At 44.2% G+C, this 25,064-nt stretch overlaps 3 protein-coding genes across 4 annotated transcripts; 1 reads left to right on the top strand and 2 right to left on the bottom strand.

Annotated features, from left to right (window-relative positions):
* Positions 1-851: 851 nt before the first annotated feature.
* On the bottom strand, positions 852-3,465 carry socs9 (suppressor of cytokine signaling 9). Its single transcript, XM_083685186.1, has 2 exons — positions 3,415-3,465; positions 852-2,770 (listed from the first exon to the last, which is right to left on the bottom strand). The coding sequence occupies exon 2, from the start codon at positions 2,582-2,584 to the stop codon at positions 923-925; it is 1,662 nt and encodes a 553-aa protein (XP_083541312.1). The 5' UTR covers positions 2,585-2,770; positions 3,415-3,465; the 3' UTR covers positions 852-922.
* Positions 3,466-4,035: 570 nt separating this feature from the next.
* samd4b (sterile alpha motif domain containing 4B) lies at positions 4,036-18,527 on the bottom strand. 2 transcript variants are annotated; one of them, XM_083685309.1, is made up of 13 exons: positions 17,898-18,527; positions 14,757-15,299; positions 13,850-14,338; positions 13,463-13,708; positions 13,189-13,298; positions 11,789-11,875; positions 11,139-11,412; positions 10,867-10,952; positions 10,290-10,405; positions 9,605-9,803; positions 8,850-8,976; positions 7,827-7,910; positions 4,036-7,061 (listed from the first exon to the last, which is right to left on the bottom strand). In XM_083685309.1, the coding sequence occupies exons 2-13, from the start codon at positions 14,950-14,952 to the stop codon at positions 7,033-7,035; spliced, it is 2,043 nt and encodes a 680-aa protein (XP_083541435.1). In that variant the 5' UTR covers positions 14,953-15,299; positions 17,898-18,527; the 3' UTR covers positions 4,036-7,032. The 2 variants fall into 2 exon arrangements, with proteins under 2 accessions (XP_083541435.1, XP_083541436.1); XM_083685310.1 differs by having other exon boundaries at positions 18,064-18,527.
* Positions 18,528-22,145: 3,618 nt separating this feature from the next.
* Positions 22,146-25,045, top strand: gmfg (glia maturation factor, gamma). The gene is made up of 7 exons (XM_083685348.1): positions 22,146-22,219; positions 22,792-22,888; positions 23,107-23,156; positions 23,270-23,321; positions 23,552-23,632; positions 23,871-23,944; positions 24,425-25,045. The coding sequence occupies exons 1-7, from the start codon at positions 22,217-22,219 to the stop codon at positions 24,494-24,496; spliced, it is 429 nt and encodes a 142-aa protein (XP_083541474.1). The 5' UTR covers positions 22,146-22,216; the 3' UTR covers positions 24,497-25,045.
* The last annotated feature ends 19 nt before the right edge of the window (positions 25,046-25,064 follow it).

The following is a 25,064-nucleotide window of genomic DNA, read 5'->3' as shown; positions in this document are numbered from 1 at the left end:
TTGCAATATGAGGCATGTGTTAAAACACCACCCTCTTGGAATGTCTATTTTGGACCGAGCTATTGCCTCCTCGATTTCTTTGAAGGTAAATTCAAGAGGTACTGTAGGGTCGCCGCTGCGTGCTTACATTCATCATTCCTTTAATTCTAACACAGGCTTAATGGGTAGGATCAAGGGATCAATACGCCAAAGAGTAATAGATTCACTTCCACACTTCATAGAGGGTGGAGCTCCTCTCAGCAAGTGTCTCATTCTCCGCACCAGACTGATGAACAGCTCTGTCAGTATCAATTTTATTTCGCTTTCACACTTGGCCCCAACTGTCCTGCAATTAGATCACGTTTGTGTTCAGCCTTCAGCAACGGCTTCATACAAACAAACAAAAAAATGATGTAAATGGAACTTCAGACCCTTGTAGATAGCAGTTTAACATTCCTAATCGTTACTATAACATACATTTTGGTCAGAGCCATTTCAACAATTATAAAAATTGTACTCATTAACCACATGGCTGGATTCTCCTCAATACAACTCTGAGACAAAAACATAAATTGGGTTGACTGTTAATATCTGGTAGCTATAGAATATAGATGACTTGAATAAATTGATACATTTCTACACACATTGTACCATTAGAATGAGCCAGAAGTTTAATGTGAGCAAAGACATTTTGAATGTGCATTGTTGTTACTGAATTAAACATATGATCCACAGCGTTTAAGACAAGTGTAAGACATATACATCAAAAAATAAATAAATAAAACAGTTATACAGTGTAGTGTACATTAATAAATGGAAGATAGTGGAGTGAATCAACGCATTGTCCCCCCCCCCTTCCCCCCGCCCCCCCAATCATGCTTCCATGATGTATTAAGTAGCTGTGGTGTGTAACGTTAGTTCAATTATCTATCAAGTTCCTTATCTATTCCCACCAGGTGTCCATTCTCCGTACACGTACTCTCTGCTTGTAGTGGTACTCCTTCAGGTGCTTCTTCAGGGAGTTGGGGATGGGCAGCACATTGATTCCGTCGTAGGTGGTTCGGCTGCTGATGACCGCACGGCAGACGTGCTGCATGCTGAAAGGCTGGTTGCGGTGGATGGGGTTGGACAGCAGAGGCTCGAAGAACATGCAGGAGTTGGGGTCTTTATAGTGCTCCAGCAGGCCCGTGACCGTGGGCGCATGGAACACGCTGGGGTCGTGCACGTCGAAGCTGAAGTTGTGGTTCCACTGTTCGATGCGTGCGTGCAGCGAGCGGCCGTAGCGGCGGAAGCTGACAGAGAAGAGGTAATCTTCCTGCGCCGAGTCGCGTAGCAGGAAGGTGCCCTCAGGCTTGCCCTCTAGCAGTGTCTCTGCCTGGTAGCGGTCCATCACGCCCCAGTAGCAGGGCAGGTTGGTGATCTGGAGCAGGTCTGGGACCAGGCAGTGGATGTAATCTATTTGAGTGTGAATGCGATAGCCGTCCTGGGATTTGGGACACTCTGTCTGTGGGAGGACAGCTCTGGCAGACGGCTGGCTAGCTGGGACGTCTGGGTCAACCACAGGTTCAGGGATGACATCACAGGAGGGGACAGGGACTGAGGCAGAGGAAGCAGAGGAAGCAGAGGAGGAGGCCACCACCTCATCCAGGGTGTCAAGACAGCTCTGCAGGAGCAGCTGGTGCTGCTGCTGCTGCCTCTGGAGAAGGAGCTGCTGTTGCTGGTGGACGGTGGCCCTGTCGTCACCTGCCAACTCGTTCATGCCATGTGCCAGTTTGGGGCCCAGCTTGTAGAGAGGGTTTATTTGGGCCGTCACCTCAAACGTGTGGATCTCTGCGTTGGGCGGCGGCTCGACACCTTGCTCGATGCTTATGCGCCTGCGCTCTCGCAACCTGTCGTCCACGTCCTCCACCACAGGAGCCATGGCCGAGGGGGACGAGGCGCCGCTACTGACCACCGGAGAGTCCAGCAGAGGGGGTTGGGAGATGGGGGCTGTGTGCTGCTTAATGAGGTACCACTTTTGTGCCAGCTCCGAGCCAGGAGGGAAGGGACAGTCGTCCAGCATGAGCTCAGTGAGGTGGATCTTGCGGCGCGAGGAGGCAGCTGCAGCTGAAGGTACAAGGACAACCTGCGGAGTGGATGATGCGCTGTGGGTCTTTATGGGGAAGCACTGCCCCATGGCATCCTGGATTTTTTGGCGGAGTGTGCGGCTGCCACCTGCTGGCCCCTTGCCCTCAGCCTCACTGGGTGGCGATAGCTCAGAGACTGTGCCTCCTGTCCCTTGAGCCAGTCTGGCTGTTCCCCTGCCCTGTCCTGGTGAAGCTGTAGCCTCCATGCCCTGCCATTGCCTGCTGCACTCCTTTAGAGGTGAGGAGGAGCATCGGTCTCTGGACTCCAGACCACTCAGCAGCTCCCCGTATTGAAACCCATCACTGACAGGGCGCTCGATGGCTGGATCTTGGGACGTCAGGCCTTTTTTCTTTCCTCGTCCTCCCTTTCTCCCCCCACCAGCGTCCCTTCTCTCCTCAGATCGGCTTTGTCTCACCTTGGGGCGGGCGCCGCGCTCCCTGTCTTTTCCACGGTCACCTGACTCTTTTGGTAATGACATGACAGTTTAGCCTAAATGATGGGCTTAAACAACTGGTAATTGCAGTGGGGGGTCCACCTCTAGCAAAAGGGAAGCTAACTGATGATTTGTGGTGGCAGTCTGTTCTCAGCAGAAAGGTTCTCATCCAGAATTTTCCCACAGGCTGTCAATATCATTTCCTCTGCATTGCTGTCCTTTACTTTGGGGCTAGAATGGAAACAAAACCGTTTTTAGCTGTAGCATTTAATATGAAATTATCTAGCACATGTTGTGTGAGAGTGAAACAGTGTCTGTATAAGCAAACTGAATATCTATCTTCACATATAAGATTGTGTAAGAACACCGATATCTTCATCGTTTGGATTGAGCAAGGTTTTACGGCTGTCGGGACTCTCAAACTTAACAAAAGAGCTTCCGTGCCGGGTGAGTGGTAGTGTGTTCCGAGGTCTACAGACTATCACCGTCCTAGTCTACTAGTAGAGAAACAAGAGTTACTAGATACACAAAAGCCTGCTGCAGTCCGTCGACTTCGGCTATATTGATGCAAAGGAAGCCGGCTACTTTACGTTGCCAGGACGTATTTGAACCTCAGAAATGTAATGAATGACAGAACTATTCTGTTTCTTTCGAACAACACACTTCTTCAGAACTGTTCGGTGTTACGCTAGCTACCAGCAACGGTAACAACAATCAACAGGAATGTAGCTTAGCTAGCCGTACCACCGTCTGTCGCTCAGTATGTGTCTAACAACTTCAAATGCAAATTGACCCTCTGCATATTTTCATGACATTATGGTATATTGTGTAACTAAATATTTGCATAATTCCAAAAGAAATGTACTTAGGCCTACCTCAGAAATGGTTTCACTTTCTGCTCTTCACAAAGCTAATTAGCAATATTGAAACCAGGAAGAGGAAGAAAAATACCCAACCCGGAAGTGAAAATGATCTTCAAAGTAAAAGCTCATTATAATTGGAGCCCTTTCTGAAAGCAGTCTCCTCTTTAGTAGCCAAGCATAGCAGAAAAACACAGCAGCAGTAGAAAGGGAACGTTCACTCAAAGAGTTCCAAAGCACCTCAACCAAGGACACAGCACAACTAAGAGTGAACATTGCTTTGCATAATGCAAACTCAATGAGTATGAGAGATGGAGCAATGTATTAAAAATGTATCAGGGTGGAATCATTGTGTGGCTGGCAGTCAGAGGACATAGTATGCCAATATGTCAGTTGGATAGTCTCCAGATGTTGACTGACTTGGCTACATGGAATGCACTGAAATCAGAAGCGTATCTACATCTCAAATACATCTTTCTTAAATACATCTGCTCTGACTGAGATGATATGCACAACAGAATTGAATTTTAATGAGTGGCTTACTTAAACTCAATATAATGAGACATTATGCTGTTATAAACTGTCCCGTCGTACTGAGCCAGGAAGGAACTGTAAGAATGACACCACAAACATAAGTCAAGTAGCAAAAATGTTTAACTCCTTTATTTGGACTGTCTATCTGATCAATGCTGCAGTTCAGATCATTCAAACATATAATGTGTGACAGTAGAAAAGTAGTGTGTGTAAGCATGGGATGCAAAATGTTCATTCATAAAACATTAGAAAATGTTTGGGGAGTCATTAGAATTAAATATAAATTGTACTAGACAGAGATGCACAAGAAGCCTACGACTGACTGCTTATATCAATTATGCCAGGCAGGGACGTTGACCACATCTTGGTAGAAGGAGTCTTTATGACACAGGCTATATGTACCTTATAATAATTCTGCTTGGCATGTGAAAATATACCCAGACTCATGAATGAAGTGCATTTTATAACCCATTTCACGCATCACTGGAATGTAAACATGGGAGTAAACATATTCCTTTGCCTGTTGTTAGTGTTAGGCTATACTCACAATTGCATACATTATGGCTCAGATTGGCAATTTCACTTCCCCCTGCATCTTAATAAAGCCCTGGCATGTGTGGACTTCAATAACCAATGAATCATTTCAGTTGCCATTTTATGTATGAACAGACAATGGGCTAGAAAATGAGAATCTGAGCCGGTATACATGCAAATATCAATAATGTATTATCATACAATGTATTATCAGTTATCATCAGTAAGTTAAGATTGAAATAATTGGTTGGCCTAAATGAATCTGAAATTTTTCTACATTTTCAAATATATTTGACTCTCCGTGGGATGAATCTGATGCATTAATAAAGTCAGATCTATCCAAGAGCCAGCTCTAAAGAAAACCTTGACTACCAGGACACTACTCAGGCTCAACAGCCAATCAGAGACAAGAGAGGAAGCTGTGGCTGTGCATTTCAGGTGACACATCCAACAGTTTTATCAGCTTCTGGCATCTGACATTTCCAACCCACGACGCCAGGTAATATCAGTCTTCTCGTCACTCCGACACTCCAGAAAGGCAGACGGTACCTGCCCCACACACAGGTATCACATGACAGATCTACTGTGAATCATGATTACAGAGCGTAGGGGGTAGAAGGCATCTGTTGTCATTCTCCACCCAGCCAGCTCATTGGTTAGAGGGCTTACGTACTTAACACATTACCGAGCGAGGAGATGAGATGGGAGTATTCATGAGCACTGCCAACCAGCCGTCTTACTTTCAGATCCAATATACAACACACAGCACGGAATGGGAACATTCCTCCAGAAGAAGTAAACAGTGCCATCTCAACATTTAAGTATTAGTTGCATAATTTCTGCTTTGAGTATTTGGTGAAATTGAGCATTACCGTGAGCGTTCAACACTGCCCTCTCACAATATCTAAAACAAGTGTTCACTTAGTGAGGAAAGACATGCAATTCTGGGGGGGGGAAAAAAAGATAAGTTATTCATATCAAGGGGAGAGTAAAAAATACAAGTGGAAAAGAGAAGTTGGTAAATAACCATATTTACTAAAGAAATAGACCAGCCATGGCTCTGCAGAAATAAAATGCAAATGGATATCCCTGCCTTGTGATGCAACCAAAAGTGATCCAAGAAGTTAAGACCATATACGTACATGCACCTCCGCTCTGCCACATTCAAAGACAGAGGCTGTATATAAGACAGTTTCTGATTCAACACTGATACCACATGATAATGTTAGGGGGTTTACAACTGGGAACATATAAAGACACCCAAACAAAAAAGATGGACATATTTCCAAGCACCTTAAAAAAAAAAGTTATGATTCATCAAATCTCCACACTTTTTGAGGAGAGGGCTTGGGGGGTGAAGAGGTGTGTACTGGGTTCATTCTGAATGGCTTCATTTGCATTATTCAGAACCAATCATCATGGTGCCAGAGGCTGGAAGTGGATTTAATTAAGCTTCCTCACCCGGCATTACATTTGTGAGGTAAAGAGCCTGGCTCCCTGAAAACTAACTACTTGAAAACAGACACACTACCCACCCCCCCTCCCCTTCTTTACCAATGCAATATCACATCAGCTCCCACACAGTACAGACCTCGCCAGCCCCTATTCAACCCTGTGGGGTTTCCTCTGCGCTTAAACTTGCAAATGAGATTCATCATCATTTGTGTAGAAGGGCACAAAATATCAATGCAGACAAGTTGCTTGCAGCTGGCATATTTACTTCAAACTGCCATTGTTTTCAAACAATTACCATACCAGACAGTTGCATTGGCCATTCCAAAATATCATTCTAGCATCAGAATGCACACAGTGCCCCTTCTCTTTGGCCTTGTAGAGGTGGGGTAGTCAGCCATTTCTACCCATTTTGGGGCTTTAATCTATTCTGGGTGCACTAGGGGATTGAGCTGTGGTTGTGTTTGAAGATCAGAGCCTTGCTACAGGCTGAAACTGTGTGTGTGTGTGTGTGTGTGTGTGTGTGTGTGTGTGTGTGTGTGTGTGTGTGTGTCAATTCCACAGCCACAGGGTCAAAGGGGGTGTGTGGGGACAAGTGCCTTTTGCTCCTGGTTGGGAGGCTGTGGCTGTACAGTAAACGGACATGAGGCATGGCTCTCAGTGTTTTTGGATAGGGGCCTTGCTTCAAGGCTGTTCCACCACCTTTTGCATTTTTTTTTTTTTTGCTGGGAGGAAAAGGGGGAAAAACATGTAGGGTAGAACCCCTTTAAGACAGCACCAATCCTCCATTTTCCTCTCAGAGCTCAGCAATCTGAGCCTCTGCTCGTGTTAATGTCACAGTCCTGCAGAAGACATTGAGCAGTTTGCACACCTAACCTCTTCACTCTCTCCTGTAATATAATAGTCATCTGTATTCCATTTATAATAAACTTAGTTAAGTATAATAAAGTAGAAAAATATCAGAGAACATATACACAGTTAGTTTTTGTCGTTTTTGTAGTGACCATTTTCGCTTTGTTTCGGTTTTTTTGAAGCATATATTTTTGTGTGCTGGGCTACGAGTAACTGAACAGGCCTCAGTTGAAGTGAAGTGTTGGTTTTCATTTCTTTTTTTCATATTGTTGACGTTCGGTCCATTCCATCTGAGAAGGTCGATTGGGAAACAACAAACATATTCAATCATTAGTGCTGTATTTACATTTGCCTCTCTGGTCTACAAACCTGGGTCAAATACTTAAGTGAAATGCTTTCAAAAATAGGGCTGGGCGATATAGCCACAGTTTTTCATATAATAATATGAATATATTTTTTCATATCAGTCGATAGCTAATTATCACGATATGCATTAAATAATGTACAATTTCATGAGCATGTTTCACTTAGGTCTGAAGCCTGAATAAACCAGAGGTTAAATATAATTATTTGTTTTCAAAACAGTAAAGAGAACCAAATTGTCTCAAGGCAATACCAGACAACCAAAAATAGGCGTGATAGGCAGAAGGCGTCTACCTAGAGGTATCTTTATCTGTTATTCTGTATGCATGAAATTTTAAAAAGCCATTAGCCATTTTCAACCATATCGGTCACTTCACCAACTTTTATTTATAACTTCATGTGAATGAATAAATATATGTTCCCAACAAATAGGCGAAAGATCGCTCTCCCCACATTCCACGGCTCTCTCCGCTGCCTGTGTGTGTGTGTGTGTGCTCAGCAAAGGGAGAAAAAAAAAAACCTCATGCGTTCTGCCTCAGACAGAACTCCTCAGAAATAGAATAGAATCAATGGAATAATCCCTAAGTTGCAAACTCAATGTAGTTCAACATATCAGTGCCCATAATTTGCCAAGCAGGGATGTAGTGGGTAATGTGTGTGTGTGTGTGTGTGTGTGTGTTGAGGACACTCACCCCCTAAGGCATGCTCTGTCATACTGAGGCACAGTGACTCCAGCGTGGGGTTGATCTCCAGGTCCGCACCTGGTACTTGGCATTCTGAAGGAGTGGAGGACAGACAGAACACTCAGTTACAACTGTGTGTGTGTGTGTGTGTGTGTCTGTGTCTGTGTCTGTGTGTGTGTGTGTTTGTGTGTGTGTGTGTGTGTGTGTGTGTGTGTGTGTGTGTGTGTGTGTGTAGGATTAGATAAGGAATAATGAAAAGAGATTGGATGTATAAGGAATTATACACGGAGATCATTGAGATGTGCGTGGGACGTGTAGGGTGTGTGTAGGGTGTGTGTAGGGTGTGTGTAGGGTGTGTGAAGGACGTGTAGGGTGTGTGTAGGGTGTGTGTAGGGTGTGTGAAGGACGTGTAGGGTGTGTGTAGGGTGTGTGAAGGATTTGTAGGGTGTGTGAAGGACGTGTAGGGTGTGTGTTGGGTGTGTGAAGGACGTGTAGGGTGCGTGGAGGGTGTGTGGAGGACGTGTAGGGTGTGTGGAGGACGTGTAGGGTGTGTGTAGGGTGTGTGGAGGACGTGTAGGGTGTGTGGAGGACGTGTAGGGTGTGTGTAGGGTGTGTGGAGGACGTGGAGGGTGTGTGGAGGACGTGTAGGGTGCGTGGAGGGTGTGTGGAGGACGTGTAGGGTGTGTGGAGGACGTGTAGGGTGTGTGGAGGGTGTGTGGAGGACGTGTAGGGTGTGTGTAGGGTGTGTGGAGGACGTGTAGGGTGTGTGAAGGACATGTAGGGTGTGTGAAGGATGTGTAGGGTGTGTGAAGGACGTGTAGGGTGTGTGAAGGATGTGTAGGGTGTGTGTAGGGTGTGTGGAGGACATGTAGGGTGTGTGAAGGATGTGTAGGGTGTGTGTAGGGTGTGTGGAGGACGTGTAGGGTGTGTGTAGGGTGTGTGAAGGACGTGTAGGGTGTGTGGAGGACGTGTAGGGTGTGTGTAGGGTTTGTGGAGGTTTGGGGCGTGGAGGGGGCTGAGATCGCCCAGTACCTTGCTGCTGGAACAGGAGCATGGTTTGCGGGGAGGTGTGGACAGGGAGTGAGTGAGTCCGCTGTACAGAGCTGCGACTCTGGCTTGGCATGCTGTTACTGCCCCCAGGGTTGGCGAACCACAAGTTCTACAAGGAAAATGTCAGATTTCATTAAAAATACCCTACTCATCCTCAATGTTCGACACTTTTCCCCCGCACAATGATTAAAGTCTCCATGCTCTGATAATGAGTAAATATTGAATCAATATATCTCTGCCCTTGCCTTGTTTATGGCATTGATTAAACTGTCAGCACTTTTTGCAGTTTCACTTAATATGTCAAAACACATTTTCACTTGGGAGGGTGATCACTCTTGGCCTTAATAAAAACATGCAGATCAATAACTTGGACAATAGCTAGCTGAAACTCCTTGTAACCTTTCCTGGAGGATAAAATATCTCACATTCATATGATTTGTTTCACCTGTGAACATAGACAATTGTTTTTCAATGGTGGGTGTACATAGTGTAATGCAGGCAGGATGATAGCCAAATAGTGCCCAACCCTATGCAGACCTTGACTGAATAGTATTTTAAATACTTTCTAATACTTAGCATTGAGCGTTTGCTTGAGCCTGCCTGGAGTGCCAGACGGGCGGAGGTTGTTGCACCTCGGGGCTATTCCATTGGTTCTATTGTGCCAGGCAAATTCAATCAAGCGCAGATCAATATCGGAAATGATTTCAAATTTCTGATCCTATGTTCGGAGCACTGACCTGTCTGCCTTGCCCCCCCAGTGCAGGGCTGGTGAGGGTGTGGCGGGGGGAGGCGCCCCCAATGCCACCTGGACTCAGAAGACCCATGCGCCCGGCTGGGAGCCCGCGGGGGGGCAGCTGGAACTGCCTCTGCCCCCTGCGTGCCAGACCCCCACTCACAGAGCCTGCTGTGGGGAGGGAGTTGGACCCATATGCCCAGCTGGGGGAGAGAGGAGAGAGAGATAGGGAGGGAGTGAGAGAGAGAGAGAGAGAGAGAGACAACCCACAGAGAGAACAGATGCAGAGAGCTTGATGTACAAAACACATTGAGGTGTTCAATAAAAGATCATTATTATAATCATAGTGATTACGTCTTCATTATTGAAGAGTCTGAGAGAGAAGCACATGCAAAATTACAAGGTAGCAGAGACAGAGAGCAGTCCATGAAATCTCCTCTGCACTGAAATCTCTGCTTCAGGTGAGAGATCAGCGTTGGGTGCAGTTGAGTTTCAATTCACTCACACTTCAGGAAGTCAATTGAAATTGCAATTCAATGATTCTAAATCTGGCATTTACATGAAATTATAAAAAAACTAAACTGTTCAACTTTAAATTCAAATCTCTTCCTGAATTGACTGAATTGAACTCATCCAAACCCTGTGAGAGGTCGAAGGTAGAGGAGAGCGTTAATGGCGGACTGGCTCACCCTTTCTGTCGGTACACAGGCATGTCCAGCATGGCTTTCCTCGGGAACAGGCGGAGCAGCTTCAGCACCTGCTGCTTCCAGGACACCAGCCTCTTCTTCTGAGTCTCTGTGAAAGCCTGACACACACACACACACAGGCACAGGCACAGGCACACAGGCACACGCACACAGGCAGGCACACGCACACAGGCAGGCAGGCACACACACACACACACACACACACACACACACACACACACACACACACACACACACGTGATTCAAGAAGCAAACAGAGCCACATGGTTTGTCAGAGCCACAAATGGTTTAGAAACTCCACTCCAGTTGTGAGGGAGAGCTACATTTATTTTAAAATAGAGAGAAAGGTTTTTGAACTCTTGGTCATGGTTAGAACCCCCAATTTCCACTAAAAGACATTCCATAGCTGAACATGTTCCCTGTGCAATAAAAAATCCCCAATGCAGAATACATTTATTTATTAGGATACATTAATTTTTGTTGGGAGCACTGTCACATTTTGTATTCACAGCCATGTGTGTTAGAACAGTGTTATATTCCCGGATTTGCAGCCTCTCACCTCATGTGTCAGACACTTCTCAATGAGCTGCAGGTAACAGCTGATGTTCTCCTCGTCTGGCCTTGACACCAGCAGCTGAGTGCACACTGCAACACACGGTCAGGGGGTGTTCACATTGCTACATCAACACACAGATGCTCTGAACATCACACACATTCCTAGCGATGAACACCAACACCTCTACATGCATCAACGTCACACCTCTAACACGAAACAAGAAGAAACCAAAGCGCACAATCGCACGCCCAGTAAAACGCACAGTGTCATCTTACCTTTACCCATGACACGCGTGAACTGGCCAGCAATGTCGCCGTCTGAGATGGGTGTGGCTGAGGACTCGCCATCGCAGGGAGGGGGGTTGTGGGGTTGGAAGCCCTCTGAGGCCAGGTCCTTGTCCTCCCCGGGCTTAGAGGCCTCTGAGGATGGGCTGCCGGCCTCTGCGTCTCTCTGGGCAGCGCTGGGGGGGCTGTAGGATTTGATGGGTGTGATGATGATCTGCTGCAGCTCCTGGAGGGCATTACGTAGGTTTCCCCCCTCCAGAATATCCTGTCAGGAGCAGACCGGGTTAGCACCGTAGCATCAGCTCATTAGCAAAACTCGGGTTAGCATCGTAGCATTAGCTCATTAGCAAAAACTCTAATGGGGATCATAAATTAAGTCTAGTTCTGGATAAAATCCCACTCTCAATGAAGATTCTCTATTGAAAATGCAAACTGTACAGTACTAAACACACCCATAATAGCATTAGGGACGATGACATTAATTCAAATGTACTTCAATTGCAAAAACATCAAAGCCGCGAGCATAAATAAATTATAAGTGACAAATAGGAAGCTGTTCAGAATAGCACGGGAAAAATAAAATGTCACTGACATGCTTCTGAAAAGCCTCGGGAACGTATCACCATCCGCACGCCCCTTACCTTCTCTAAGGACTTGAGAACACTCTGCCTCTCTCTCAGTTTCTGAACACTCAGGGCTATCTTGTGCCGCGCCCCTTTAGTCACATTCTAAAAGGAAAGGAAAAAGGGAAGAGGGAAGAGAATAGGGAAAGGGCACGAGAGGCAGGAGGGATCATTTCACAAGGGAGCTCGGACATCCACAGTCACTAAATAACGACCCGAATCACCATCTGTTCCTTTAGAGCTAGGGAGCAACGCCAGAATCGTATCGTTTATCTGTGCAGGTCGCCCTTTATAACTGTAGGGTGCATTGGTTAATTTCATGCCTCGTTAAGAGTTGAGGTATCACCATGCTGGAGGACAATAACATTTAACACTGGAAGAAAGGGGACTTTACGAGCCGACCTAGGGCTGAGCGGTACGGCCAAAAATGTTAGCACAATATATTTGTTCATTATGGTAGAGAGCGATAATTATCACAATATACATAAATAATGCTCAATGTCCAGTTTGAAGGGCATTTTTTGCTTTGGACTGAAGCCTGAATAAACCAAAGGGTTCATTGTAGTTTAAAATCACACATTTTTACTGTGTTTAAAATCACACACAATAACTTTTGCAATGATTTTCAGAACATTAAACAGAACCAAAATGTCTCAAGGCAACACCCAACAACCATAAATAGACATGACTGGCAGAAGGTGTATAGTTGGCACAACCATCCAGATCTTTACAACTAATATAATAATAAAAGCTTAATGATAAAAGAAAGTGGTGCTTATCAAACATATATTTTTGTATAGGGCAAAACTGGAAGCTTTTAAAATGTTTTGGTAAACCGGATGGCTTCCTTGGAGAAACAATTGCCAATGTTCACTACTTAGCTGAAAAGCTAGCCATTTTCTGACTTTTCAGTCACTTTACCAACGTTATTATCCATAACTTGAAGTGAATAAATAAACTGGCATATTTTCCAACAAATAGGCAAACAGGGAAAATATCGCACGCTCCACAGCTCCCTCCACTAATGTGTGTGTGACGCTCTCATCTCAGCACAGGGAGAGAAAAAAATGCGTCAGACAGAACTGTACTGTACAGAAATGATACATGATGTCTAGGTTGAGGAAAAACAGACACAACTAAAAGGGAAAAAAAAAACATTTTATCGACAATGAATGCCAAACGTTTATTATCGTTATTGTGGCATATTTTATCGTGATAATTATCAAGATAAAATGATCTCCCAGCCTTAGGCCCACCCGAACCTTAATGTGCTGACTTGGATGTTTTCCTTCCAGCAGTGTTACAGCAAGTGCAGCTCAGCACAGCTCAGCTCAGCTCAGCTCTGCACAGCTCAGCTCTGTAGTGTAATGAGGGTAAAAAGGCTGGGCACAGAAGATGTGAAGAATTGGCTGACAAACCTGTGATTCCAGGTGATGCTCCGTGAGAATCATCATCTCCTCATAGGTCAACTGGGAGAAAAGTGCTGCGTATTTATGAAGACGGAGACTCTTCAGCCACGTGGGAACATCTAGAACACACACACACGCATACACACACACACACAAACACAAACACACACACACACACAAATCAACAGAAAATCAAGGGGGTGAGGAAACATCATTCCGCTACACGTAATGATTACGTAATCCTGTGGCTGCCTGCCCCTGGTATTGGGGTTGAACTCTGAACCTTTCATGCCGCTGCCATCCTCCTGGAAGGTGTTGCGCGTCAAGCCCTGGTCCTCTGTCTGCTCGCTGCCTGAGGAGGCTACGCTGCTCTGGGGGGAGAGGGGTGCATGGTCGGTGGGTAGAAAGGCCTGCCTGCCACCCCCCAGGTCGTCCTGACTCAGCCACTCAGAGCCGCAGGCCTGGGGACTGGAGGGGATCAGGGACATGGACCTCTTCAGAGGGCTAGGCTGGCTCTGCCCACCCATGCCTGACACACAGGAGAGACAGGAAGGAGACTCAGAACACAACCACAAAAAACATGGAAACTCACTGAATCCTGTCACGGTATATCTCTACCAGTTCCATGTCTTTTCTCTCCCTCTTGTCTGGTAGGAGATGAGAAACTGACCTGCATTGGTGATGCTGTTGATGGGCGAGGGCATGCCTCCCTGGAAGGAGAGGTGTCCGTTCTGTCCTGCAGGGGAGGTGCTGGAGGAGGAGGGGCTCTTGTCGTGCCAGGCGTGGCCAGGTTCCAAGCCCTCTGCAGAGCCGGGCCACTCATCTGAGCCCTGACGGGGGTGGTACGGTCCGGAGGGAGGCCGGGAGGAAGGGCAGGGCGCGTAGCCGCTGGAGAGGTGCTCCTCCAGGTGGTTGAGCCACATGGCCAGCGAGGTGCGGTCGTCCAGGGTGGTGGCGGGGTGGATGAGGGCGTAGGATAGCAGCTGCCTGCTCTCCTCCACAAACAGGCTACTCTCGATGGTGTGGCTCAGCACCTTCTGCAGGAGCTTCATGTACTCACACTTGGCCTCGCTGTTGCGTGGCTGCAGCAGGGGGAGGTGAGACAGCAGCAGAGACACCGCCTTCTCCTTGGGCTCCTGGTGCCACTGACTGACAATGGCTGAAAAGAGAGGGAAAGGGAGGGAACTTTTGAAATTAAAAAAACACCGGCTATCTGATTACAAGCATCCTTAGACGAGACACCGAAAGGGACAATCTAAAACTAATTTGGACTAATCCAGCAGTGTTTCAACTGTGTCACCATGAAGACCTGTGTTCAGTATTTAAAAATACGTTTTCAAAACGTAGCTGTGCTTGATTGAGTTTGCCTGCACAATGCAGCTGTACAAACCCCGCCCATCTGGCACTCCAGGGAGACTCAAGCAAACGCTCAGAATATCTGAGAGTATTTTTAAATACTTCATTTTGATCGAGGTTTACCACATAAAGACCACAGCCAATATGATTCGAATTAGAATATCTCTCTGGCTATTTTTCATAGAATAAAAGGGAAGGGAATAGAATAAACAATGCATTACCTGCATTATTGGCCTCTGCCTCCAGGATGTGGATCTCTGTACAGTCTGCGAGCCAATGCTCCAGGCAGATGTGGAGGAAGCGGGCCTGGGTGCGAGAGGCCCTTTTCAGCAGGGACAGCAACGCCACCGTCTGCTCGCACTCATTCCAGCCCTTAAACCAGTCTGTAAGGACGCCCACCTGGTCTCGGAACATCATGGCGAGTCCCCTTGGGAATGGGGAGACGGGAATCTGTGGGGTGGGGGGTAAGGGAGGGAGGGGGGGTGGGGGAAGACTGCTTTGCTCACACCACTGGTCAACTCTGGCCCCGCTCGGCGGCGGTGGCGGCTTTTGCAGAACAGTCTTGGGATCCCCTCAGAGTGGAGCAGGGAGGGGCCTCACATGGTTCAAGTGCAGGAGAGGGTGCTAGTGGGGGGGGGGGCCTTGGTAGGGACGTTGGTAGGGGTGGTTTGGGTGGGAGCTGTGTGCCTCCAATCCAGTGGGTAGTGTCTCAGACAGGGGGAAGAGTCTCTCTCTGGTGCATCAACGCCAGCATCATCCAAATCCTGCAGAGGGATGGGAAAACAACATGTGATAGATATTTTATATCAATCCATTTTTAAGGGTCATTCTTATTTAGGTGTTTGGGGGCGCTGAACCCTGGTCATGGGCCTGATTTGCTGATAAATTATAGATATAAATCTATAATTTTTAATATATAAATCCTAAATGTTTGTATATATTATTTCTTTCCTTGAAAAATGATTGGCTTATGTTCAGTTCATACTTACAGTGTCTGTAATGTGTCTAATGAGAAAATAAATGTTCTATCATCTTTCAAAACCTTTTAACCCTGACACACACAACATGGGCCGTGAAGGGCTGTCCCATAAGGTGGTCAACACACATTTACTTTCACACACTTACTGTAACATAACATCATACCTCATAACTCACTAACCACAGCTCAACATAAACATAACCATAACTCAATGTTACATAATATCACACAATTACACAGTACAATTACCATGAACTGAAGTATAATAGTCAAACATGTTGATTTAAGCCAATCTATCATGGAAGCCAGAGACAATTCAGGGGATGTGGGAAGACATTTAATTTGTACGTGCCGACATTATATAGGTCCTTATGGGAAACGTGTTTATCATGAGGAGATGCATGTATGTCCAAAATGACATGACTGTAGCTCGAGATATGCTTGTCAAAGTTCTAAAGAGTCTAACGAGCAGAAAATCGAATGGGCGGGGCTTATAGGTCCTTATGAGAAACTTGTCGCTCATGAGGGGCGACAAATATGTACCAAATGTCCTGACTATAGCCAGGAAATATGCTTGTTCAACTTTGGTAATTTCAGTTGTTCATTATAGCAACCCCCTTGGGCCAATCAGCATCATTTTGTAAATGTCGGATCTCTATGGCAAGATGCATAATTCACCCAAGTTTCGTAAAAATTGTCCCAGTGGTGTCTGACATATGGCGTGACATACAAACATATGAAGGGACAGAGACAGATCCACATACCCTTACACAGGCGTATACTTTTGGACTGACAGAGTGCCCAGCCATGAAAAAGTTGAGGTTCTAAGCCTTTTAATTGGATGTTCACATTTTTACCATGGGAAGATGCTTCTGTCCTTAGGAAGCTATCACTTTGACAACCCAATGCTGAGGCCTCATGCAAATGAACAGAGCTAGAAAAATTCCCATTAGATTAAAGCAATTGACAGCATTTTTCCACAGTGCAGTCTTGGCTGCAAGCCTAGTTTCTGAACAACAACAAAAATTAAGAAGCTTTTGCCTGTATAGCACTGAGCTGCACGTGACTGTACATGGACTGGAGTTCTTGTGCCCAGTTTCTAGAGTAACTGGCATTCTTGTTGGCACATCTTGCCTGGTCCTTCAGTAACTAGCCAGTAATTACAAATGTTTCATCAGTCATTTGCTTGTGCAAAAGGTCTAATGTGGCACTAACGATTGTGGCTAGGCCTGATATAGTTTATTTATTTATTTTAATGGCCAGTATGCCTCTTAAAGTCCTTTATGTATCAAGTGCCCTGATATTGGGTCCATTCCCTAATGTAACCAGCTTACAAGTGAGTTTCAATTTCTAAGCAGATGTGCCACATTCATTCTAATGGGGAAGTTGTTGTTTTTTTGCAATTACAGCAAAGCTTAATCACTAAAAACAAATGTTGAAATGTACATTGTTGAGGGTCACTGTAATCTCATGGTTGTGATAGAAAGCAGTAGGTAAAAGACTGGATACATTGATACATTCTACAATCTAGAGGCACATGAAAGATGGTCCTACATACTCTTATGCATGTCCTTTATTTAGGCCAGCTAATCATAATGCAGAGATAATCAGCTTCATGGTGCAGAGAAAGTAGAGCACATTATTGCCAGCATCATCACTTCCCATAACACATCATACAGTCGATTATTTTCATGCAGTATGCAGTCTTAATACGCGTTTCTCCTTATCCTTAGGCCAACACCCTGTAAAAGAGTTCTCATATCTCAAATCCAGTGGTTATCTTGCGTATATTCCATGGTGAAAATGTCCGCATGGCTGTCAGTAGATAAAGCTTTTAGGGGGAACGATTTACCTTGCAGCAAGTTACCTGGCAGAAGTAACAACTTTACAGTTAGTCAGCCATGATCAAACGTGAAAGCTTCCATCCCTCGCAGTGCCCACCGTAGTGAATAGTCAGCCTCTAATTGTGGCGAATCTGATTCCCATTCCATGTTAGCAAACCCATGCTGCAATATTCTGGATCTTGAAATCCTGGCCACCTAATGTTAACCGTTACTTTACTTAGCTCAGATCTGGGGTAATTAATTAGAGTTGCTTACTTACTGTGCTGTTGTGGTAATTAGCCAGCTTGCTTACTAGCCAGCAATCATCAGACACTAGCTAGCTTGTTGCTGTCAGGCGTAGGTAGCTGTACAAAACCAATTAAACTGACAAGTTTGGTATTTGAGACTACACTAATCTGTATCACAGCTAGCTAACGTTACTCCTTATGTTAGCCAGGTAGCTAAATTATGTTTGACACGTAGCTACCTAGCTAGCTACTCCAACATGTAGCTAGTAGGTTAGACTTACGCTAGCTACTGAGAAAACGTAAAACACAAACCTGGACTGACAGTGCAGTGGTGTTTTCAGGGCACTGGCTGGGCTGTTTTGGTTACTCGAGCACAGGGGTGGGTTTGATGGGCTACCGTAAATTGGCTAGCTCGTTAGCTCAAGCTAGCATCACAACCAAAGGCCCTCCGCTGTGACACAAGTCTGATGTATTTTACCGTGCAAATGGATGAGTAGGGATTCAGGATTGGTATTGTTTTTCGTTAGCAACGTAGCTGTCGGAATCCCTCTCTCGTATGATTTGTTAAGTCTTCAAGGCGAAAATGTCCCCCAAGCTTCATTCCGTAAAAAGGAGGCCCATCACGTTACATTAATTATATCCACATTATGTCAGCCGAAAGCTTCTCCCTGTTGGTTTGTTTACGTTTGTGAATTGTCACTTGTTAGCTTGATAACCGATTAGCTTAGCACTAGCAAAGCTAGCTAGCATATGAGCTAGGCTTCATCCATAAATGAAATATCTTAACTGGTATAACCGTAGATTTCGATCCAACCGCTGTCGTGGTGCTCTTTGTTTAATGACTTCCGATTGATTTCAAAGACATGTAAAATAATCTATGTACAAAAATGTTTATTTGAACACAGACAAATATGGAGAGTACGCTTGGAGAAATCTACTTCGACTGGACGCAAGACGTATCACGTAGGGATGAACGTGATGACGAGGGGCCTAGACGCGAATAGGTTGTGCAAAGCCTCTGGAAGCCCGTGTCACTGCCCGGTTCACTGCCGCCATCTTGGCGACGCCTCTTTGGGCGCTCATTTTCAACAGAGAGACCAAACGCTGGCTGTGCTCCAAAATGTGTCCTTGCACTCTGTCTAGACTCTAGACTAGAGCATATACCGTACTTGGTATAAGCTCAAGATAGAGTGCAAGAACGCATTTTGGAACACAGCCGCTGTTTAGAAAGGTCTCCTTTGAGAGGGCAGTACCAAATCTCTTTAAAAAATGATAGCAACTTATCCTTTTGGTCTTTCATACCACTTAAGTGTGTAGAAACCTTTCGTGCAGTACATTTGAACGTTAAAAGTTGTTGTAATGGCTTAAATAAATAATAAATGGTTTATTTATGTCATAGCCCTCCCTTATCCCCTCCCTCTAGTCATATGGGGCACATTTACATTTACATTTGACATTTATGGCATTTAGCAGACGCCTTTATCCAAAGCGACTTACAACAAATACATTTGTTTCAGTAAGTGAATCATCTACCCAACAGTCATCATAAGACAAAGTAATCAATGCTCACACCAAGGGCCATTGGCAGTCGTAATGCCAAAAAGCATTTTTTTTATTTTTATTTTTTTTATTATTATTATTATTCTTTTAAAAATCCACCAGATCCGACTTCGGATGGCGATATATTGTTTCCATTCATTTTCTATGGAAGGCAAGCAATCTGATATGCATGACGGTATTGTGCACAGGCGAAGTAGGCTGGGCGGTGCGATGAAAAATGTTGCATATGGCTGAATATTATTTAAATTAGTGTGAACTTCTCGCCGCGATGACCAATCAGGTGAGTGCAAAGTGGCTTCTGTCTAGTTGTCATCCGACCAGAGATCCGTTTGAGAAATATTGGTTCCGCTCACCCAAGTTCCTACTTGACAAAAATAATGGAGGACAGAGAAGTTGGTTGTAGCTGTCATGGCTTATCCCGAACTGTACGATGCCTCTTTGCCAGTGTACAAAGACAAAGACAATGACAAACACTCGTTGCCTGAGGGAATATGTTTTTTTGTATTGTTTTTTTTAATGTTTCTACATAATATAAATTACTATTATGCATTATCAAATACATTAAATCGACAATGTATTTACATGTTATAAAGACATGCAAACTTGATTGCACAACAAACTTGAACCCGAAGCGTACACTGACAGCAGTGTTGATCTCCTTATTGAAAATAAGCGCCCAAAGAGGTGTGACCAAGATGGCAGCGGAGTGAACCAGTTTCCTTTAAAGAGGCTTTGGTAGTGCTAAATTATAACTGTGTGGTAATGGGTCACAAATGTATCCCTATGTGGACTGGCACAGCTTCAGCATCTGCTGCTTCCAGGATACCAGCCTCTTCTTCAGAGTCTCTGTGAAAGAGACACACACACACACACACACACACACACACACACACACCGAAGCCATGGTGGAAAATTCCAAACATGGCACTCCGCATCAGAATTGCATGTCTTTGTTGTACATAATGCGGAAATGCGGAATGCCATGATTGGAGTTCCCCACCGTGGTTTTCGGTTTTGCCAGAGTGGTCTTGGCTTGATGTGGAATGTACACCACTGTACACCACATCACAGCTGATGACTCCCTAGGGAGGTAGAAGGATTGCATTTGATTGTCAGATGTTCGAGGTTGGGTGAACAAAAGGTCAAGAGTATCTCCAAGTCAGAGCACCAGGAGATGTTGATCATAAAACATACCCCTCCCCCTCTTTTCTTCCCCGAGTCCTTTGTCCAATCCATCCGATGAATGGAAAAACCCTCAGGTTGAATGGCCGAATTGGGTATCGATGGGTCAAGCCAGGAAAAACCAGGACGTTGCAATTCTTACTGTTCCGTTGGAAAGTAAGCCCCCCTGAATTCGTTCATCTTATTGTCCAGTGACTGGGCATTGCCAGTCACTGGCCAGAAGAATACTCCGAAAGGGGGGACGATTTCCATGTCGTTTTCGCTTCACCACAATGCCAGTTCGCCTTCCCTGCTTGCGCCAGTGCCACTTACGACTCCCACAGGTAGAGCCAGGTATGCAAGTGAATGGATATTCGGTGGTGGCAGCAGATTCCAGGTTTGGCAAGTCCGAGTTGAGAGTTGCTCTTATGTCCAAAAGTGCTTAGCGGTAACAAATGGTCAAAGAAACAGTATGTACAAAAAGATGTAAAATTAACACTAAGCAAAATACAAAGTTGATGAGGAGGAGCTTGTAGATCAACCATCAATCGTTGGCGCCATCTTGGACACATGCAGTGTTTGTCTGACAATTAAAGGCCCACGCCAGTAAGCTTCGCTTCTTGACTTTTCTTGAAAAAAATGCTCAAAGAACAGATGGTGATGTTAGTCATTCACAGCACTATTTGGAAAAGTAACAGATATAGCTAGGAGCAATTCTCAATAAAATGTGTTGTGGGTTTAGGAAGCGCTAACTTTACAAACAAGCAAGCACAGTCACACCTTGGAGCTCTGTAGCTGTATGAAATGGCATATGACACAGCACATGGCACAGTGCGTTTTAGGAGGAACTAAGAAAATCTTATATATCGCCCAAAATACACATACTTTGATCTAAATGGCAATTTTCTGACATGAATCATTGTGCAGCACCAGGATGTCATATATCAGCTAAAACATGTCAAATTACTAAATTACAACAAAACACAGTGGAATAAACAACCTGTTGCCTCCCACAAATGGCATAGCTCCCGGGTAACCCATATGCTGAACTATTGGCTCTCCGAGTCCTATAGACAGAATGGAAATATGACTACTCCTCTGAGCCCCCTTTGCTGATTCCTCCATTTAATTCTGAACCCTACCTACCTAAACTCATCATTTGGCAGAAGAATGTCTGCCTCCCCGGAAGATTATTTTCTCCCCTCTCGAAGTTCTCAAAAGCTGGATCCATTTTTCCAGACATACCACATTAGCTGGTACGGAGGGCTGCAGACTAATGAATCACAATGATGAAGCCCAAACCACATTGAAGGCTTTGATGATGTATACACGGTTAAGGTATAAATTAAGCATTGAATTTGGAAATTGTCTGATCCATTCATGTTTTACTGAATCAAAGAATTGCCATCTTCAAATAATGGCTATCTTCAATTGAATCAAACAAACCTGGGTAAAGATAATATACAAATTATTTTAATATATATAAAAAAATATATATTATTTTCTCACTATTGCTACTATAATAATATTCTCAATATACACATATAGGCCTATAGCAGAATTTTTAGGGATTATATACCAGAAATGTACATTTTGAGACATCTCCTCAAATCATTGTCTTGTACATAGGCCAACAGTACATACATGTACACACAAGTTGTTTCTTTTAAGAGTCCTATTTATTAAGCAGCGTTGTTTCTGTTTCTACCCTACCCTACCCTACCCTACCCTACATTGCTACATTGTTACTCTATAAATGTCTGCCCTTCCCGATTCTCTGCGTTAAAAGGGGAGGATCTTGAGAGTTGGTTAGCATCCTGTCACAAGGTTTTGGCAGAGAAGGAACTACCTAAACAGCAAGGCAGTGTCATTGGTGACAGGAAGGCAGAACAGGACCTCTTCACTTCAGAATGGTATGGATGACTGATTTGTATGATGTTACACCTTTTTAAGAACATGTCTTCAGGTAGGGTAGGTGATCTTTGCCAGTATAAAGTATGTTAAAAAGATTTTTAAGCAGGTGCAAATCTATCTTTGCGACCCTTGAGCCATCTCTCATTCTCCCCACACACACACACAGCCTCTTGACACAGGAAGCTGCATCGTCCCATGATGCAACAAAAAGCACTTCCTGGCCTCAATCTGTCACTTGATGATTTTGTGAACAGCTCACAAGAATGTATTCAGGCAATCTGCTCATCTGAAATTAAAAACTGATGCTCTAAAATGCCTGCCCCGCCCTCCTCCTCTTTCTCTCTCTCTGTTTTTATGTGCTTATAGACTCAGTATAATGTGACGTTGAGATCAGTGTTGTCAATGATGCAGTTTGCGATAGCATCATGGGGTTGCTAAGCTTTAGTTGATAATTCTACATTGCAATAATCTACAACTTTTTGTGATATATGCCATTTAGCAGACACATGATAGAATGTGTAAAAACATTTACAACCAGACTTGAAACACTTGTTTTTATTGTATATTTCAGTCAAGCTCTCTTGTTGTATGCGAGGTGGATGACAGTCTGAAGGAAAAACTGAAGAAGTTCAGATTCCGAAAAGAGACTAACAATGCTGCCATCTTGAGTAAGTGTAATGGTATATCTGTTCATCTGTTTTACTCATCTGTTTAACTTCCAATCTGTTACTATTTAATTACTATTTGGTTTGGGTATGGTCTGGTAACCAAGATGAATCTCAGTTATACTTGTCAGACAACAAAAGGCTTATAAATACAAAAGGTTTTATCTAGCAAGCCAGTAAAAGAGAAACAAACATTTATAATGATTATTCTGTTCTCTCAGTGAAAATTGACATGGAGAGACAGATTGTGATCCTGGAGGAAGAGTATGAGGCAAGTCATGAAACCTATTGAATGTTCACTTCTGAGTCAAAAATATTCACAACTTGTATCAATACAACTGTATCAATACATGTAACACCCGGAACGCCTCTCTCAAACTTCAGGATATCTCCATGGATGACTTGAGGAATGAACTTCCAGAGCGGCAGCCCAGATATCCTTACAGAATTGTGGGTCCATAGAGATAGACACAGTAGAGGGGCTGATGTCAAATGGATTCAATAGTCCAGAATGGAACAATTTGTCTGCCATATTACCTAACCCTAACCCTAAGGTTGGGGTTATTTATACAGCACAGACATGTATTACCTTAAGATTCAACAACACTGTGCCAGTGTTGGGTTAGTATTGTCCATTGATTGGAGTTCCTTGACAAAAGCGCACATTCATTGTCTACAGCTACAAATACATCCATGCAGACGGCAGAGTGTCCTATCCTCTGTGTTTCATATTCTCAAGTCCAGTGGGTGAGTGATTCGCCATGTTTCTGTTAACAACAGAAGTGGGTGAAGTATCTGCACTGCTATAAAGTGACTTGTGGAACGATTGTGGATCAATATCTTTGTTGAAAATAGGAAATGATGATGACTAAAAGTGCAGCCATCAACTTTTTCAAAGTTTATTAACCTCCAATATAGTGAGATCTTGAATAATAGGGTCGGTGGACATTGGTCTTGGTCTAACAATACACATTCATCTTCACAGGGTGCAAGCCTGAGCAGCAAATGATGTATGCAGGCAGCAAGAACCAACTGGTCCAAACAGCAGAACTCACTAAGGTGGTACTCATTTATTTTTCTGTCAACTTAAAGGAGCTACACATGACATTTTCACTGTACTACAGCATATAATGGGCTTGCAAAATCTGCAGTAATTGTGGAGCGATTGTGTTTAAAAGTAATAGCTCCCCACCAATGTTTTGATTGGCTATAGTATTGGCGTATTGATTTCTCCTGGTCGATATACCGCCACTCTGTTGTGAAATCGTAGCTCGTTACAGAAAGTAGGCAAATCAAAGCTATCCGTGGCAAATATTTATTATTACCTGTTCACTTGACATGCCCACTAAAAGTGAGGAGTTGCGCAGCGCTCTTTAGCGGAAGCAAATTGGGGCCCATGGTCGCGAAGACCCCATATTATCTCTTTAATGGCTTACAATAAATACAATGGATTGCGCATAACCCTCAAATTAGAAAAAATAAGGTGTTAATCACAGAAACATGCATGTTTAATCTGACCCCTCCCTGTTTTCTCAATAGGTTTTTGAAACCAGAAATATCGATGACTTGTCAGAGGAGTGGCTGAAAGACAAATTATCTTTCTTTCGTTGATGACATTTTCTGTTGAAGGCCTGTGTGGACCTACACTTATCCTTTTCGTTTTCTTTATAATCACGTCATTAAATGGCCTGCTTGAATGCTTGATATTAGCTGAACTTTACTGATGTACGCATACATAATTGAACAAGTCAATACAATCTGGAGAATGGGAAGTTTCAGTTTGTACTAGCCTTTGCATCTCTTTGACTGCTTGTACCCAGAGCTCTGTATCAAACTGATATATGATTGCAGCTCTGCCTCAGGTCTCCTCCTTAACCAGTCTAAATATCATATTCATCTGCAAAATATTTGGTCTTCATCGTAAATCTTTGCAAACATGCATGCACTGGTAATACTTAATTAGTTCTGCAATAAATGCTGTTTGTGTCGTGTTAATGTCAAGTTTACTTCAATTCTTAACTTATTAGTTGTGAATGGCAACGTTAAAAAATAAAACGTTGCCACCACAACTGAAAGAAAATATTTAACATTTAACAGTACCTGCATTTCAAAGAGAACTTTAGAGAAGGTGGAAGCAAACTGCTGTTTATATACAATGTCTATCTGTTCATAAGGGAAA

Source organism: Argentina silus, assembly GCF_951799395.1.
Source record: "Argentina silus genome assembly, chromosome: 14".
Taxonomy (NCBI): Eukaryota; Metazoa; Chordata; class Actinopteri; order Argentiniformes; family Argentinidae; genus Argentina; species Argentina silus.
The sequence above is the reverse complement of the archived record's forward strand: the minus strand, read 5'-3'. Positions and strand labels throughout refer to the sequence as shown.